Source organism: Sinohyriopsis cumingii, unplaced genomic scaffold (genome assembly GCF_028554795.1).
Source record: "Sinohyriopsis cumingii isolate HCF-2022 unplaced genomic scaffold, ASM2855479v2 utg001564l, whole genome shotgun sequence".
Taxonomy (NCBI): Eukaryota; Metazoa; Mollusca; class Bivalvia; order Unionida; family Unionidae; genus Sinohyriopsis; species Sinohyriopsis cumingii.
In genome coordinates, this window is record NW_028316019.1 from 223,725 (window position 1) to 244,006 (window position 20,282).

General features: G+C 32.9%; 1 protein-coding gene across 1 annotated transcript; it reads right to left on the minus strand.

Annotated features, from left to right (window-relative positions):
- Positions 1-889: 889 nt before the first annotated feature.
- LOC149771938 (uncharacterized) lies at positions 890-2,682 on the minus strand. Its single transcript, XM_089948068.1, has 2 exons — positions 2,561-2,682; positions 890-1,804 (listed from the first exon to the last, which is right to left on the minus strand). The coding sequence occupies exons 1-2, from the start codon at positions 2,617-2,619 to the stop codon at positions 1,429-1,431; spliced, it is 435 nt and encodes a 144-aa protein (XP_089804194.1). The 5' UTR covers positions 2,620-2,682; the 3' UTR covers positions 890-1,428.
- Between the last annotated feature and the right edge of the window lie 17,600 nt (positions 2,683-20,282).

The window sequence follows — 20,282 nt, forward strand, 5'->3', positions numbered from 1 at the left end:
TGACGTTTAACACTTAGATCTCGAAAATAATGCATCTATATATATATATATATATATATATATATATATATATATATATATATATATATATATATATATATATATAGATAGATAGATAGATAGATAGATAGATAGATAGATATGCATATATACGAAAACCTGCCTTATAAGTCTGAAATAGAATTATCTAACTCAAGAATGAAAGTATATTTCGTTTTCCCGCCAATATAATGCATATAATCAATTTTTAAACATACTAACATAACAATTTTTGAATAACTGGGAGTTTACATGTTGTTTGTTTGTATAGTCCGTGCACCTCTTATATCTTCTGTGTCTTTTCTCCATCTCTTTCATATATGTGATTGTTTGTCTTTTATTATATTTCTGGCTCAAGGTTATGTGCTTGATTTTAATCAACTATTTACTATCTGGTTTAGTTATAAAATTTAGGTAGAATTTGTACTTAATTATCAAGTGTATTGTGTTTGATGTTACTGCATTAGCGATTTATCCAAAATTATTGCAGAATTTAGGAAGACTGGATTAGTATTGCGGGGCTTAGAAATTGTAATGTTCCGATCTTATTTGTTCATTTATTGTTTTGTCGAGATTCCATATATGAAGGCTTCTGTAAAAGTTAAAACTATTTACAATTAACTATATCTCTTTTTTCCAAACAACAATTAATGAAAAACCTACCGACTTCTCAAATATTACTTTAACCATATATATATATATATATATATATATATATATATATATATATATATATATATATATATATATATATATATATATATGTATATATATATATATATATATATATATATATATATATATATATATATATATATATATATATATATATATGCCATTTTATTCCAGTTGAATGGTTCTCAAGCACCAGAGGGCTCTTTTGAATTATTACAGTGCTTCCGGAACATCGAATGTTGGTAGAGCGCTCTTTTTTGTTGACTGTATGGACCTTATTATTTAATATCCACGTAACTTAAAACACAGGTGCATTATTGCCTTTCCTCGCAAACCTGCTTCGCGTGTTATGACTTAGTCATCTAGCGACAAAGGTTACGGCGCAATTTTTTTTATATGATTTCAAATTCAGTTAAATAGAGACAGAAAATTCGCTCTCGATTATTGAATATATCATACATGTGATACATGTTGCACTTAGGTATAAAATTTGTTGAGTTTACGAAGAGTGAACTATTAATGCTACTTTTATTACCGCTTGTGTCGAAGTTTCCACTTCGACTTAAATTTGTTTCTTCAGTTCACATTACAACACCAAGTACAAAAACAGGGATCATCATAAACTTATGCAGACTTCACCTTTTTAAGAATGCTGTGCACTTTGTTAATGAGGGTATTCTAAAACTTGATTGATGACTGGATACAAATCTGCATTCACAGGATCTGAGCGAACTGGATGGATGTAGTCACCGAACCCTGTGGACATGAGTGAACTGGATGGATATATTCATCTAATTCTACTGGACATGACTGAAATGGATTGATATACCCATCGAATTCTTCACTCTTGTCAATGTTATCCGGTCTCAGAATCTCCTCTGTTTCTTTACTTGTAGTAGCCATAGGCATAGATTGTTCAATTAATATTGATCCGCTTCGACGTTCCGTTTCAATTGCGGTGCTCAGTTCACCTCTTTCATTGCTTACAAGTGTCCAGTAATTCCCAGGCAGGTTTCCCCGCTCCAGTATAGTGTCGTCCCTTTTTGAATCAGTGAATCTATTGTTTTTTGGTACTCTGTCCACACGTGAGCTACAGAAGGAAATTGTTGTGTTTAAAACAAATTTAACACTGCAAATATGCAATATATATATATATATATATATATATATATATATATATATATATATATATATATATATATATATATATATTTGGAATTTTAATTTGTACTCTAAACGCGGGTAAACAGCATCCATATTCTTGCCTGTAAGCACCAACTCCTATACCATCTCGACCATGCACGCATCTCCAAAACATGATGTTAGAAATTCGGTGGTCTAAGCATCCGTGCGTACCAGACACACCCAAATGTCGACCAAGTAAATAATTCTCATCTGTACAGTCAATTCAGATTCCGAAGACAGAAATCCATGCAAAACGAGATAATTATAGACGATTACATAGACAAACAGAGCAGACATTGATATCCCTGGATTCTGCAAGAGACTTTAATAATGCTAAAATTATATTTGTATGTTCGCAAAGTTTTATCATAATTATATAACCGTATCAGCTTTAGTCACACCTGTGTTCTCGTGCCATTGAATAATATTATATCTAACTTCAGTGATATAGTTTTCAAACCTAAACGGCGAGTTTAATTCCACACATACATTTGTATGGGTTTAACATTATTCAAAACGTATACATTTTGAAAATATCATCAATATAATATTCACAATAAATAAGAGGACACCTCTAGTGTTCCTAATACATACAAATTTGTTCATTTCTTTGCTTTCGAAAGTTTTATTATGTTTTCAATATTTAGAGAAATATAATTACCAGATCCTAATTATGTGGATAAGGCAGGTGATGAATGCAACAGCTAAAATAGCTCCCATCCCGAGAACAATATACAGCAAATGGCGCTTGGAAGGAAAGTCTGAGAACAAAACAGAAGATTGTATTCTTACATGGCAACTGAAAGTTTAAAAAGTCCTAATTAGTTATATATTCGTTTCAAGGCACTAACTGCCTCAATTTCCTAAACAATTGCCATGGGATAGACTAGCAATTGTCATAACTACTTGATGGTCCTCGCCCTTTTAATAATTAATTATTAAATCAAGAACCATACCTTGCTTCCTATAGAGTATATACTGTGTCATATATATGCAGTGATGAGTCTTAACAGTAATACAATACGTTATAGAATCAAGGCAAATTATAGAGACAAAAGAAAACGTTGTGTCAGAAAAGGAAGGACATTATCATTAAATAAGTAAATTACACTTCCATTTAAATCATTGAAGACTGTAACAGAAACAAGGACCATAATCGCCCGAAAACAATGTGATTCTCTTTGTTGTTTGGCGATAATGTGGACGTTCGAGAATGATGTTAAGTTGACAAAGGCAGAATCGTAAGAACAATGGAGGTTATCTGCAAAATTTAGACTGCATAAATATATTTAAAAAAACTACATATGTATCTCACTTGATAGTGTCGTTCATGAAATACTTCATTTTTGGCATAAAGAATATATGTCCCAGGTTGAGAACAATGATTAAGTCAATGGAATTCCAAATAAAACTTCAGCTAGGAAAAACCATAATAAAATGGTAGTTGCAATTACCTTGACATCAGTTGTAATGAATTAATGTCCCTAAAGATCTAGTTACATACCTCTTCAAAAGAATCTCCTGCCATTTCTAAATAGTCATAATATATAATGTCTTCTAAAACAACGACTCTCTCTCTCTCTCTCTCTCTCTCTCTCTCTCTCTCTCTCTCTCTCTCTCTCTATATATATATATATATATATATATATATATATATATATATATATATATATATATATATATATGTTCCTACTTGAGCCAAACTTTTCCCCTCTTCTTTCCGCATAAAAAGTTGGTTACTTGGACAATTTATATCCTATTAGAATCATCTAAAGAGATATCAACCTTTGCAAGAGTGCTCAAGTATCTGTGACATATGTGACATATAGATATCACGAGGATTTAAACTTGCTTAAATTGCTTTCTTAACATGGCAACGGATTTATCTGCAGAAGTTTGGTTAGCTGCGTTTTTTACATTTGTAGTTGGAACTAACGGTTATCAATGAAACGGTTACAGCGTTGTATCCCATTATATTTACAACATGTTATTGTCGGACACTAAGATAATTAGGAAATGTAAAGAGATTTTTTAAAACATGAAGATATGGTTTTATAAATTGATGCTTCCATACCAGATTTGTTTCTACCGCTTTTGAAGTATCCCCAACAACATATCTTGGACAATAAGAGTTTTGGTCTGGTACATTTCAGTCAAATGAACGGTGGTATAAAAGACCATATGACATGACTGAGTTTTATAAATTATATGTAATATTAAAGTATGTTGTATGCATGCTTGAATACAATTATTTTTTTAAATGATATAACTATCTCAGTTTGTAATGGCACTGCTCTGTAATTTCACAGATTTGATTCTTTTTATAAATTAGATGCAGGATGACTGAGACCTTGTTAATATTTTTTGAACATGTTTTTGTCTAAAAGGACCAGGTACCAACGTTTTTCTGTCATTTAGAGAACGAATTGCAGTACCATTAACTACTGGCATGTACTATCGATACTACCAAGACAACATAAAATCTGCCGGAGAAAATATAAGTAGATATTGTTTCTAGAGTGTATAATGGGGGAAAATATTATTTGCGTTTGCAGACGTAAAAAACATTATAGTCGTTTTATAAAATATCATTTCAATTTCAAAAGCAAGTATGTTTGGTGAAGTGACTACAGCATAACTTGTTGGAAGCTATGTAGAATATAACAAATATGACATATGTTTTCGTTCCTTAAGTGTGCATTGAATACATCATGTTGTGCATGTGATTATGTTGAGCAATTGATGTCAAGACCCATCAATTGGTCGATTATAAGTATCGGCAACATATGACACGATAGCTTTGGGATGGATTAATCTGTTAAATTTGTTAAAATGGATTGCAAGTCTTAAATATAATAGTACGTTTCATATAGTATGCTATATAACTTTATCAAACATCAAGTCTGAGCGAGCGAAAAGTGACAATTCTATTTTGCCATTGACCCAAGCTCTTAATTTGTCTCTATTATCATATAGTGTCAACCTATTGATATTAGTCAAAAATGTTCCAGCTGCTCGTACAAAAAATCATACATTCTGTAAATCCAATAAAACTTGCTAAAACTTTTTTCTCACCTAAAATGGAACGAACTGTATTAATTAATGTGAACGTATTTGAAGTCTAACATATTATTTTATCAAACAGTCAACAACAATGCTGTGCAACTATTAAAGATAGGTAGGTGTAAAATTGAAAGGTATTATCATATATATGGTACCTTCTTCATTCATTTCTGGAATCGTAGTCGCAGTACTGTATTGAGTGATGCCTTAGAAAGAAGAAAAGCGAATACTGTATTAATTTTCTGCCTTAAACGAAGATACATACTTCCTCGATGTTTAATATAATGGACGCTTCAAATTATGGTTAAATACAGCTCAAAAAAGGTATTTTCAGCTTTGCAGTGCAAAATAAAAAGTCCCTTCCTGTCATATTCCTAAAATCATTTAACCAATTAACCAACTTCCTTCTTGTAACAGCATATCTTTGAATCAAAGTATTCATCTCTACGAAGAGAAAATCTGAATTTGTCGAAAACTGTAGGAAGTAGAAGAGATAAAATATCATTGTAGAGGAATTGTTTTTTAATTAATTTATTTATTTTTTAATTAATTTATTTATTTATTTATTTATTTATTTATTTATTATCTACTTTTCCTTTGCATTTGTCTCTCAACATAATGAATTCAAAATCACTTTCCACCTTGAAGAAAAAAATGTTTTCAATGACTTCAGAGCATGCCTGGTTATGATGCATCGGTGACTCTGGAAAAGGCATCTTGCTCCATTTTCCTGGCATAAAAATTAATTCGTGTGATAATGTTCCGTTTAGCATTCCAGTAGCTTTACATCATCTTTGCTCAGTCTTACATGAAAAATCTTCTATTGATGATTGAATATCAATTGTAACGTTCCAAAAATGAAAGAATCTGAAGTCCAGTGAACGATTATAAACATATCAATGAGATTATTGTTCATCTACGGATGCAAATTGTATTTTAAACAAACGTGGATAAAGGTTTCAATTGCAAGAAAAAGTACCTTCGGTATCTACTTCCTGGACTACAGCAGGAGTCGTGTAATGATTGGTTCCTGGAACAAAATGATGAGAATACTGCAGGTTTTTTTTCTGCCTTATTAAAAGAAACATATTACCCTTCGGTCTAAAATGCTGGATGCTGTTTGAAATAATATCATATGTAGAGAAGAACAAAACAACAACAGTATACGAATGACCAGGAACAAAAAAGCACAAGAAAACAGTAAAAATGAAAACGACTGAAAATTCGAGAAAGGAATGCTTGATTTTCTGGTATATTGTTTTTATTCATTATCATCATTAGTAATAATAGTAGTTGCGGTTGTAGTTGTTGTGGATGTTGATGTTGTAGCAGTACCACTGTTGCTGCTGGTATTCATGTGTTATTCATCTGATGTTGTTTTATTGTCATTCATGTACTATTATGCCGTTAAATCCTGCAGACTAGTTGTTTATTTTCTATCAAACCTCTGTATTTAGCATGCCATTAAATTGACTTCAGCTTCAATAAATCTTGCGTGGGTGCGTTTGATCGCTATTCAACCAACCTGGTAGGCGGTGGTTACATATATTCGACTTTAACTTAATTTCTGACAGAATGTATTTCAATTCATGATGGCTTCTGAACTCCAACACATTCTTATAAGAACAAAAAAAATGAGAATAATGTACAGGTATTCTGTTTAAGTTTCCGGAATTAGAAAGACACCTTCTACATTCTCTTTCCGGCTCAACTCTGTGGCTCTGTAATGGTTGATTTATCAAATGACATATCTATACACTGCATACACATTCTGCTTGGATGCACGAACTTGTTCTAATATGAGGTATGCTAAGAACTACAACCGAATATATTCAACAAGATGGGGACTTTTGAATTATTTTTCTGTAACATATTGTCATTCACTTTTGATCTCCAAAACAACTATTGCTAACAACTAACAAATATGTTCCTTCGAAAAAGTTCATTACTTTTCCATTAAAAGCTCCGTACTTCCAAGTAAGAAAAGGTATATGACAAATCGGCTTGTAATTAAAATTAAAAAAATGAGCCTCTAAAATTGTTATTGTCTTGCCATTATTTTGTATTTCTCTCTCTCTATCCTTCTCTCTCTCTCTCTCTCTCTCTCTCTCCATAATGCAGTCGAGTGAGATCGCTTTTATGACAATCATTAAATTTATATTAATTCTAAACAAGTAAAGGAAAGATTCAGACTCAGTACCTTCCGTATTTTCCTTTAGGTAAGTCACCATACTTATGTAACGATTGATCCCTGAAAACAAAATATTGGACTGTCTTAATTAAACAATTAGACATACTGCTCGTCTGCCTCAATGACTTGGAATTCTACTATGTTAGAAAATGAACAGACTTTAAAGTCATTTTTACATGTTTAGGCCTGAATAAACAGTAACACAGAATGAGTGAAAACAGTAACACAGAATGAGTGAAAACAAAAAGCTTTTTAAAATTTAACAATTTTTTTTTTCCTGGAAAATTCTGTAAAAATGAAAGAAAGGAACGAACGGTTTCAAGAGTCAAATCCAAAAATAATCAAATAATAATCCACAAATGAAATTGCAAAAGTCCTACTAATAAATGTTATAATAATTTCAAGTTCGAATCCTGATGGAAAATCCAAGATGGATGACGATGATGTATGCTGTAGCCAGTACTGTGCTTATATATATTTCCTTGTAGAAATACAAATAATCGCACTCTGGTATTGGAAATCCAAATTAAACTTGTAAACAATGTCTTTCCAAAATCTGTTTGAGCAGTCTTCAAATATTTCCAGAGAATAAAGAATTAATCCTTTTTGAAATGCAAATGATCTGAAGATAATTAACTCAAAATCTGGCAACAACAAAGAAAACATCTTGATACCAAGTATAAAAGCCCGAAAACTGAGAACTAATAAATGCGTTAGTTATGGAAAAACCAGAATTGAGAAATCAAAAGGGGGAGAGAGTCACTTGACCATGTCTATATCACGTACACAGAATATGGCCTTGATTAGACCAATAATTTTCAATAAAATAAAAAATAAAAAAGGTGTTTATATATTAAACCATGTAGGCCCATCATGACCTTGGCAACAACCAATTTTTTAAAAAAAATAGAACTTTGTTTACTGATTTTGAATCAAGATCACAATTTAGATCAACACCTGGTGTATATGAAAAGAATGATTCAGTTCAACCAATTTTCTGAAACAAATATATCCAGTGAATAAATTTACATTACAATGACATGTAAGAAAAAGAAAAATTTAAAACTGACAAACGATTACATTAAAAAATACCAAAAAATCATTTTCGTAGTTTCTCAATGAATACCCGCAGCATTAGTATGTCGTTGAGCGCTTATTACGTAAATCAATATTTTGTGCTTGCCAAGTGTTCTAGAAGTATAATCAAGCCAGGAAAAAGAAAACAAGTTCCTATAGCAAATAACAAAATAGTGCTTACTGGCGACAACAAATTATTAAAAACTGCATTGAACAAATGCATTCATAAACACAAACACTCAACTCATAATATTCCGCGGCCACTGCATTGTAGAAATACCAAGGATTTTATAGAAATTGTAGGATGATTTCGAGAAAAATAGAACGAGAATCTCTAGAGTTTAGATCATTTGTATTCATGAGTTAAGAATTGGAATTCACATGATACTGCCATACTAATGCAAATTAAATATAAACATTAATAAATTTAGAAGATGATGATGCATTGCAAAACACTTCATCAAAGAAGACGAAATACGAAACATTATATAAAAATACTTTCGCTATCAACAGCTTGGTGTTTTCATGGTAAAATATATTGTCTGGAAGTAAGGGGAAAAAACAATGCACCATTTTCGTAAACAATAAAAAAGGAAATAGAGGTGCCAGTAACTAAAAACCATTTCTTCATTTCGATTTATTTGGCTAGAGGAATCCAGAGCGTTAACAAGAAGACAAGATACTTTCAAGTGATTTGAACTCATAGATGAAAAACACTCGTACAACAATCTCTGTTTCATTAAATTTCATATGTATTTTCTCCTGGAACATTTTAAAGTATCAATGCTTTTTCTTGTTTCTGTTTTGAAATTATATTCTGGAACCCTATTCTCTCTATTTTCCATCCCCCTGGATCACAAGGATTGAGGAGAAATCTCTTTTCTTTGTTACTTAATGTTTGTCTATCCTGGCCAGACCATTAAGTAGTTTTTAGCGTTTTGAAATAGTGTAAACAAAAGCGGTCGACAAAATGTAGGTTCTTCCACAGTCGTTGTCAGAATTTAGCATTCCAGTACGGTTCCTTCAAATCTAATTGATTTTAAGGGGAACATATTGCATGGACGAACTCTGACTATTATTATTTGATCAGTATTGAGTCAACCTATGTTCAATGGAAATAGAATGCAATCTTTGTGTGAAGACATACCAGTACCTTTGTATCATCTTTCCGGATAGACGCAGTTATTGTGTAATGCTTGATCCCTGAAATAAAGAAAGTGAATACGATATTCACCTTTTTAATTATTAACACACGAATAATGTTATTATATATATATATATATATATATATATATATATATATATATATATATATATATATATATATATATATATCATGATTCATATTCCTGTCAAAAGCACCCGAAACTGTACGAACATTCAAGCTTTGATGTGAGTGAAACTTTATCTCATAAACTGCTGCTCCAAGAGAGAGAGAGAGAGAGAGAGAGTTAACAGTATACGTCGTGGTTGTTTGTTTAAAGCAAACAATCTCACTGCACAAGATAACGCGATGATACGAAACAGACCGACAATCAAGAAATATATGTGATGGGTCATTAAAGCACGTGCTGCTTCCTCGTTTATTTATGTTGATTTTTATTATGTTTATACCTGTCTCTACCTAACACAGTGCAGCGAAATTGCTAGTGTCTTTTAGAATTTTTTTTTAAACAGTCGATACTTTGTATTATATAAGTAAACTTTGTAATGTCCTCATATATTTTACAGGAGTGTAGCTATGTGGACAACAATAGATAAATATAAGCAATATGAAGACTATCCGGATCAGATATTCTGTTTGCCAATATGGCACATGTAAGAATTTAACATTATTGAGCAGTATATTGAATAACGTTGTTTACCAGCATCGGCAAATATGAAGACTAATGGAATTTAACACTGTGCATGTTATGGTTAGGCTCCGCGTCTGCCATACCAGCGGTGGTCTAAGAACACATTACTAGTCATGCAGATGAGAAATTAATCATCACTCTAGAAAGCAAACAAAACGAGAGAGACAGAGAGAGACAGATATAGAGAGATTGTAATTGTGTGTGTGTGTGTGTGTGTGTGTGTGTGTGTGTGTGTGTGTGAAGGAAAGATAAATACAAATTATAGCTAAATAAAAATTTTCAAAAAGAATGATTATTAAATACCGCCTAATTGTGTACAAAACTACAGTTTCTAAATTGGGAAAGGGAAACAATCTACAATACAAAACACGAACATATTGGCAGCTAGACAATGTTAGTAAGTGAAACATGTGTTCCGGTGTTTAAGGAAACTTTGTCTTACCATCTACTTAAACTAAGCTTTCGAATGAGAATAGGACTAGGTTCATTGTATTATCCAGTGGTTGATAAAACTGAATTAAGCATGTAGGTTTTATTATAATGTTAAAGGGATGTATTGCGTACGATGCCAAATCAATAAACGTTTAGGTAAATAACCGTGCGACACGTGATCTCGAATCTTGTATTGGAGTCCAACTTCCATGTTAAAAGCTTTAACTTGGTCTCGTCGAATTGGATACTTTGCCATAGTTCTGGTCAGAGTCTAAGTAGTCTTATTTTCTACAAAACCTATAGCTTCTACATGTCGTATTTGTTGTCAGGCTTCTTCCCAAGTTGTTTTGAAATCGTTAGTATTAGGCATGAAATGGACAACTATATTACCTCGATTTAGTCTTATGTGCACATCTATTCCACTCAACAAATAATTGTCTTGCATCACACGTGCAAGTGCAAACAAAACATAATTTATAAACTGCTGCCCTGCCTGATTTCCTCTTTTCTGTCTTTAAATCTCACATTGTGTTTTATGTCATCATCAGCAGTCAAGGCGATTTCTTTGAACTTTGTTTAAAAGAGCCAGATTCTCACTCTACAGAAACGTGTAAGTGTTTGTTCGTGGCTTCCTTTTCGACAATCAGTATATTCTCTGGTTAAGCTCGATAATGGTAAGTGTCCTTGCTGCAGCTATTTTGTTTTAAAAAATTAACTTTGCTGAACAAACATATAGGTCAATCTGTTTACTACAGCCTATCGGATGTATGTGTCTGTAATCATATTTTCTGTATTTAGGTAACGTCGATGTCTTCTGATAAAATGTTGGGAATGCCTGCTGGAAATTGAGCATATCCGAGTACAACTATCACACATCAATGTATATAATTTGATCTTCTTGAGATTTTATTCGCACTCGTGCAACAATAGTATAAACTAGGTTCGTCCTCTAAACAAACATGCTCCAGGATCTCAACGTTCAATGGTTACGACGACATAGTCTTCGACGATGCGAAGAAATTTTGGTTCTGTTTGTAATGACAATCGTTTTCTCACTCCAACGTTTCCAGCACGCGATATAACTAAGCTTCTAAAATTCTGACACCGTTGATATATTATTTCGTACAAATCTTTGGCGGTTAATCCCGTATATGGATTATTCAGTTCTCGACTGGGATAGCACGTATCACATCCATGCCATAAACATCTCTGAAATGTGTGTACTATCTGTTCGTATTCTAAATCCCATCAGTCATCATAAAATGGACCGATTTTATTTTCTCCGCCGTTGTTAGCATGCTGTATCCAAAAGGTCTTGGGTCTGTCAAAAATGTATCCTACATAGATTTAAATATTTTAGGTGGTACGATAGCAGACATTTTATCGGGCATGACATTCTTTCGGTACATCAATCCACCAGTTTGGGCAATCGTAGAAACTTAGTTCAATTGTTCGAAACCGCTGTGTATGAGAAACAACTATCGAAAATTTCCAAAACCGCGGCGTAGAATGTCGATGTCAGGCTAAAAATGCTTGAACATCTCTTGTTGGAAATCAACACGGAGGCATGTGAGTCTGGTATTATTCATAGAAGGCTTCATATTGCTCTGCGCGGAAACCGTCGGAGCTGTTGTATCTGTCTTCAATCAAACGGTGTAGCACATCGTGTTGATTTCGTCGTTGTCTGAGTAGTGAAGAAAATATCTTGTAGACATTTTATTTTGTTTCAAATTGATATAGGCATTTTGCACAAGGAAACCAGAGCTAAGATACAAAAAAAAAAAACAATTCATTAGGTACCCACCTTCTCAGCAGAAAATTCTGAAATAAAGGTTTTCAGTTTTAACCTTGAACATGTAGGCTGTCATTTGAAGTATTTTGGAAGTCACCTTGTTCGTAGATTGAAGATGGAAATAATATTCGGTGGCCACCCAGTAACATCCATACTGGACAATCTTTACACTTTTGGTCGTGGTCTCGATAATGCTGATGCATAGGAATCAATAATCTCAATGTTTAAACCTCTAACGTGAACCTTTACCGAAAGTTACCTGATTGTGTCAGGCGATAAAGAATGTGGTTTTAGTCCTTGTCTTCGTTATGTATCTATCTTCACCAAAAGCATCGTGTGGTTTCATTATCGTAGATTATTCAAGATTGATTTCTCAATACTCCTCCACCCACCTGCTACGTCTGTCTCTCTCTCTCTCTCTCTCTCTCTTGCTTATATATATATATATATATATATATATATATATATATATATATATATATATATATATATATATAAACCTACGTAAGACGGTTATATTGTCCATTTCCACGCAGGCAATCAACTTTGCAGAAAGAAGAATAACATTGAATCAACGTTCTGATGAGAGACTTACAGAACTGATTTGAAATTACATGACATCAAACAAGATATGTGTGGAGAAACAATGCTTCCTGAATAATCAGTGATAATGTAGGCCACGGGCCCAGGTTATAAGATGCATTACAAGTAAATGCAGTGTGCATCATAGTGTACGGAAATGATATGTAGTGCACATACACAACGTGAAATAAAGAATCAATGTATGATATTGTAAGGGTGTTACTACCATAATGTGCTAAGTGTATCATTTACCGTTATCATATATGAAAAGCCGAATTGATATGGAAAGAAAGATTTCATATAATTAATATATTATTATTATTATTACTCATGAGGGATAAAACCTTTTTTAAAAATAATAAACTTCATTAAAATATTTCTTTCTTGAATGATCATAAGCTGGACAAGTAAAAGCGAAAATTAATTGATCTTCTACCAAGTGTATTTTTTCGGCTTAAGCCACAATACCTATGATTTCTCTCAACCCTACTATGCATATATGTCTCCGCTTGCAGTATTTTTCTGAATACCTGAATTTAGCAAGCAATTTCCTACAAAAATATTTGTATATACATACAGACATATACATTTGATTTTTATTTTGCTGGTTCTATTTCAGTTTTATACATGCTATAATCAACATATTTATTTGAACTGAGAATATAACTTTGCCAGTTTTGGAAAGCTGAATCCACGATTCTTTGCGCAAATAGTGAGAAAAATTGTTTTTAATCAGCCAGACATGACCAAAAAACGAAGAGAATTAAACAGGTCTTTAACTTTCGTAGCCCGGTTGACTTCAACTATCTTTTCAGCATTAAATAACATTGATATGGGTAGCGAGTTGAATACACTCTTACCAACTTCAGACAGTATTTATTACATCGTAAAACATAGAGGTAACAATTTTAATCAATCCGCAACTCCTCTACTATAATCGCAGTACGCATTATTAGTTTTATGAATTCCTAAATACTGCTTGCAAAATTTGTATTGCAATTTTCAATGTCTAGTAAATTCGTATCCTCAGATTGTTGACTCACCGCAAGCATGTCGTTTTATAACAGAACCAAAACGTTTGAAAAAACCACCCTCTGCAGCCAAATCGTTTCTGATAATTCAAAAGCTGTATTGCTTTGTTTGCTTCAGCCGCTAGTATCTACTTTGCTTTTGTCCAAACCAATTTTTCGGCGAAAAATAAGCCCATATATTGCATTAAGTCACGCATTTTGTATGTCTTTTTTGATAAATCTAACTTCCTTTTGCTTACGATATCACCCATTTTTGAAAAAGAATGATATAAGTTTTATTGAGATTGACCATCCAACCAGTTTTATCACAAAAACGTCCAATGACATTTCTTTGTTGTTACAAGAGTGTTACCGTATTATATGCAGTTAGCAACATCATCGAAGTAAAATATTGCACAAATATCTTCTGTGATAAATACACCTCTAATTGAATTCAAGTTTAAGCTGTGTAATTCAGTTATAAAGGCAAGGGAAACCATGATAGGGCTTATAATACAACAATATCTTGTTCACCGAAATAAATACTTAAACATTTCGGAGTTCGGACACATGTTATCAGATTTTGATACATAACTCTTAAAATATGTACTTTTCACCATTCATACCTTTACGTATTAATGACAACCATAATTTATCATGCAGTACTTTATTAAAAGCTTTCTTAAAACCTACAAAAAAGACAATAAAATCTACATTTTTATTTTGAGATATATTTTCGAGCTAAAGTCTGATTAATCAAGATATTGTCGTATGTAGAGTATTTTTCATACGAAGACCAATGGATAACATGCCAGTTGTGATTGAAGAATTCAACGACATCATGGGAGAAATTAGAGAAATAATTAATATGATAGCAGCAGCACACTTGTACATGATGAAGACGTTAGAGATGCAATTTACAAGATGCCAAAAGTACTACCCGATTGCCAGTCACGGATTCAAGCACAAGTTTGAAAACGAAAACAATTCCCCAGGCAAGCTTAAAAACCATATGCATGTCGCTCTTATAAGACCAGTCGACTGGAAATAGTACATGGAAAAATTGCAAAGAGAAAGGCATGGATACTGAATGGTCATAACTGGTATTTAGGGAGTAGAGTGGAAAGAAAACCTGCGATTACAACGTTGCTATCAGCAGTAGCTCCAGATTAGTGGCTGTTGGGACGGCATCAGGAATGGCTTTGACTCATAGGATTGCATGTGTGTTTACACCTAATCATATACTGTTTTCGACTCATATTAAATTGCACCACCACTTCAAGATGCTAATTATGTACGTGGTAGTTATGCCACCCAATGACCACCGTTTTATTCAACTATACCGATAAAAGCTCTGTTGAACGACCTCATATGAATCATCTTGTTTTTAAAGCGTTACGTGGATTTGAACCTTCACCAACAACACAAACACGTATTGATTGTACATTAAAGTGCTTTTATTATTTAAACTGTCTATTGATATTTACGGATGCTACTCAACTAGACGCGATGTTGTTGTGGATCTAAGCAGGTATGCCACAAAGATGATTTAACTAAATTTGCCAGTCTTGTTATTCCTGATGCTGACCCTAGCAAGCTTGTCATTTTTCCAGATCAAACTGTTAAATTATAAATATCAAATATTTATATTCAAGATATTGTTATCAGGTTAGAAGGCGCTGATGGAAACAATCTGTCCGCGATAAGTAATGTTGGAGCAATGAGTGACTCCGGTAAGTCAATTGCTTTTATCGAAGAGTATGATGACGATGCTGCTGATACAAACAACAATACGTCGATGAACAAATTGTAGATATGCACCCACCACTACAACACGTGTAGCAAGTTCATTTTTACGCCATACTTAAAACTGCTGACCGATGAGGGAGAGGGAAAAAATGAAGGCAAGAGAAATGTTCGAATGGTTTTTGATAATGTGAAGTTTGTTTTTTAAAACCTGACTCTCACATTATTACAAAGCACGAGTCCAGCTCGTGTTTATTTAGCATATCCGGTTCTTATAGTGGATGTGGTCTATTGATAATATTTATCAACAATCAACCTGGTGAACGAGTAATAAGATGCAACGTTCCAAAATCATTTATATATATATATATATATATATATATATATATATATATATATATATATATATATATATATATATATATATGGCATCGATATCATTGATAGCGTAAGATTAACAAAATTATAAATCATCTCATATCTATCGAGACAATTTCTCCACTGTTTGGAGCTCCTGTTATGGATTAGATTTATTATTACATATAATTAATGGATCCTGGCAGTAATGACAATGTTGTGGAGTGTGTACATCGGGTATTAAACCAACTGACAGCAGATGTTAACATTGCCAGTGATTTTTATTTCTATTTGACTAAGGTCTGCGTCAGAGTGGTGGCAGAAAATACGCTGCAATATAACCTTGTTAAGAGTCAAATAAAAATCGATAGTTCAGACTAACCTAATGTGCCGATATCAATTAAAGGTCAGATTGGTGTCATCGCATCAGCATGTGAACATGCTCAATCGTTGACTGCACCTCCAGGAGCGAAAACACTCACTGATTGCTTCTACAATGAGGAAGCTGAATTCAATTCAATTAATAAACTGTAATCGGTGGCTACAGAGGAAAACATAATTAGCATGGCCGAGTTCGAAAACGCCTGAGAAAGTAGAAAATCACCAATAACCCCAAGCACATATAAGGAACCTTGTAGTAGCAGATTTACATACAATAAAAGTCTAGTAATGTCCTTAAAAAATGAAAAAGTATATAAATGTCGCAAATAATGTTGTCACATCCCAATCTGAATGGTGTTTACCACAGTAGTATTATAATAGTGGATTTATGGCTACAGATCTAGGCGAACAGCCTCTATCCCTCCTAAGTTCTCTTGTATGGTCGCATATTGGTCACTGTCACTTTCACTGATTATAATACGTGGATTGCACATAACATGTATCAATTTTACCAATATGAGCAAACATCATGGAGTATAGCGAGTGTGACCTAGATCAGTAACCTCTGTCTAAAGCCACCATTAACAAACTAATGAGTGGATCAATTCACGAACTGCTTTTATATCAGAAGGGATTTATTTTCATGCAAAGTCTTTATAATAAATGGTTCTAGACCTCATATAGCTGAAAATATACGTATCTCAATAAACAAGACAATATTAAGCATGCAAATATAATTTTCTAAATATAAATGGAAACAGAATGGAAATATTCCCATTTTATGCATGAGTACATAAGTCACCGGTTTACAAACATTTTGTTAAACGGGACTACATCCAACTGCAAATAAGCATTTGATACACTGCACTATTTTACACCCGCTACAAATGGTAACCATGCTGTGGAAGATATCGCTGAATTTAAAAAAAAAAAATGGATATCCGAAGATAAGCATATATCCTAACTCTATTATACACATATTCAAGCATATTTATACCAGATGATTGTGTAATTTTTAGAATTTAAATGGAAACAGAGATTCTTAATATTACTAACGCACTTAAATACGAAGTTTGCAGCTATGGTAACAATCTAAGCTAAAGCAAGACACAGCTGGTCATAATAAGCGTTAGTTTGCATTGTACAGTAGGCAAACCTTATATAATTCAGTTTTGCCACTCTGGTTACTGATTGGGTTATTGAAAGGTAAATATTTATATAAACTGTTGACAACATACCAGTAATTTGTAGGCCAACTTTATCATCTTAATACATGGAATTCCACTGTTTACACCACCCTGTACATTCTAGCATCAGGTTGGGTTATGTTCAACAACTGTATAGTCACAGTTACATTCTCATGTGTAGTGTAACCTACCGAAACATTCATTCGATCTAGTGGTTTACGTGGAATATAAGGATTATTATCGGGAACAAAATGAAAGATACTTGATGTGTTATGTACTATATGGATAACATCATATTTGGTATTGCTGAACGTCCATGAAAACGACCTGTCTCCACCGATTTCGCCTTCTAATATTCTTGCTTGTGAGATATCATTGATTGTAAAGTAAAAATATACAATATAAATAGTATCAAGAACAAATATGCTTTCCACTTAATCAAAAATGAAATTAAGCTATGACAAAGATACAAAAGGTGCGCCTTGTACTTTCCAATGCTTAATTAACATCTGGTCTAAATTAAATTTTGACACAAACATCGTTGTCGTTATCTTATACATGGACACCTTGAAGATCACTTGGAAATTATTTGATAGGCACGCTGTTGCAAATCTGACAATTAGTTTAATTAAATGTGCGTTTTTTGCTGTGTTTGTGTTAGCTTTTTGGAGACATTGTGGGACACGGTAATGTTAAATCTGCATAAATTAATATCAAGACTATCTCTGAATTCCCTGCCCTTCTCAGTAAGATGTCACTGATGCGGCTTTTGGGTATGGCTGGATATTTTGTTCAAAGTTTTCCATAACTGTTGTAGTCCCGATCGATTTGTTGAGAAAGAAAATCAAGTTGCATTAGTCTAAAAAATGTCAAGAGGCTCTGTATAGGTTTACGGTCATACTTAAGAGTGCATCACTTCATTCATCTACAAAATTCAGTCAATCATTTAAATGTCTGTTGATGCAAGTGATGTTGGGGATGGTGGATTATTGATTCAATAAGACAAAAATTGTTGTCGATCATTGAGTATTCTATTTTTTTTTTTTACCTAAGACAGGCACCAAAGAAACTATTCCATAATTGAGATGGAATGTTAGGCTTTGATACTGGCGTTGTAACACTTTGAACTGTATTATTGTTAGCTCCTTCTCCGAGTATTTTAATCACAACCAGATTATTTTCATTACCAATATGAAAAACGAAAATCAAAGATTATTATGCTCGAGTTTAATGTTTTAGGAATACAATATCGACATCATGCACATCAGGAAAAATATAATCCAATCGCAGATGCACATTCACATGCATATAAGTAAAATATTGCTTTATGTATATTTTGTATCATTCATAATGCATGATCTGATGTAATTGAAATATATGTATCGTATAATTAACCGATATGTAAATGAAAACTCTATTATACAAATCTTTTTTTTTCTTCATTCAAGGACCTTTTGGATGATATTATAGCGATTCATGAAAAGACTGTTAACGCATCGCCACATCCCATGCCATTGGCACATTAGCACATTCAAGACTACAGGCACATCAACACAGTCGAGAACATCACTGGGATTTCAATTGGTACGTCATAAATTTGTACTTGTGATAGGACATTTAGGGCCACAGAGTCATAACTATATATATATATATATATATATATATATATATATATATATATATATATATATATATATATATAACATCAATGTGCAACAGTTTTTTTTTTATTGAGAATTGAAATCAGAGGCAAAATAATGCATACAGAAGCACATGCAGTTAACCAGTGGGTCAATTTCACATTGCAGGTGAGATAAAATGGCATATTTCGTTGGTAATTACTGTATCCGAAAATAAACGTAATTATTCTAATAATAATTCTTCAAGAACATTGGAAATATTTAGATGTTTAGATGTAAGCGGTTTAATGTGAGATACAGTTTATTACTAACTCACATCTCTATGAATTTACCTGTGTTTTTCCTTACAAAGCACCAGAAAAAATAAATTATGCGTCTATAGTAACAACTTATGCAAAACAGAACAAGTCACATTCAGCATTAGTTCCCTTTTCTACGGCAGGTACAACACATCTAATTCCAATTTATGTCGAGGATTATGATTTTGGGTTGCCCGAAAATATATAGTTTGAGCTACATACCAGTCGTTTGCAGATAAACACTGACGTCCAAGTCCATTGAATTCCATTGTTGTACCACACTGTATATCCCAGTATCATTTTCGGTTATGTTCAAAATGTTTATAGTCACCTTAACATTTGTAGGCGTTGCGTAATCTATCAAAAAGTTCACTCGATCCGGCGATTCAAGCTGAACTGAAGGATTATTAATAGGGAAAAAACGATGGATACGTGACCCGTTATGCATTATTTCGATAGCATCGTATCTGCTAATGTTGAACAGCCACGAGAACGATAATTGTTTCCCAATTATGCCATGTACGATTTTTCCTTCTGATACAGTATACATTGTTATGCAGCAGAATGCAAGATGCAAGGAAGACATATTTCCGTCTGAGCGAGTGAAATCTTTACTTCCGGATAACTTAGCATTACTCTATATTAAGATACCAAAACTGTGCTTACTTTTTAACTGATGATATAGAAAGGAAACAAATAAAACAATGAAAGGATGCCCTTTCAAAAATCAAACAATCAAAGGATGTCCTTTCCAATCTTCCATGGTGACT

Bases quoted from the DNA above. Each gene is read 5' to 3' on its own strand.
- LOC149771938 (XM_089948068.1), bottom strand. From the start codon at position 2,619: ATGGGAGCTATTTTAGCTGTTGCATTCATCACCTGCCTTATCCACATA. The intron at 1,805-2,560 runs GTAATTATATTT...TTCCTTCTGTAG, and splicing joins ATCCACATAATTAGGATCTG to CTCACGTGTGGACAGAGTAC.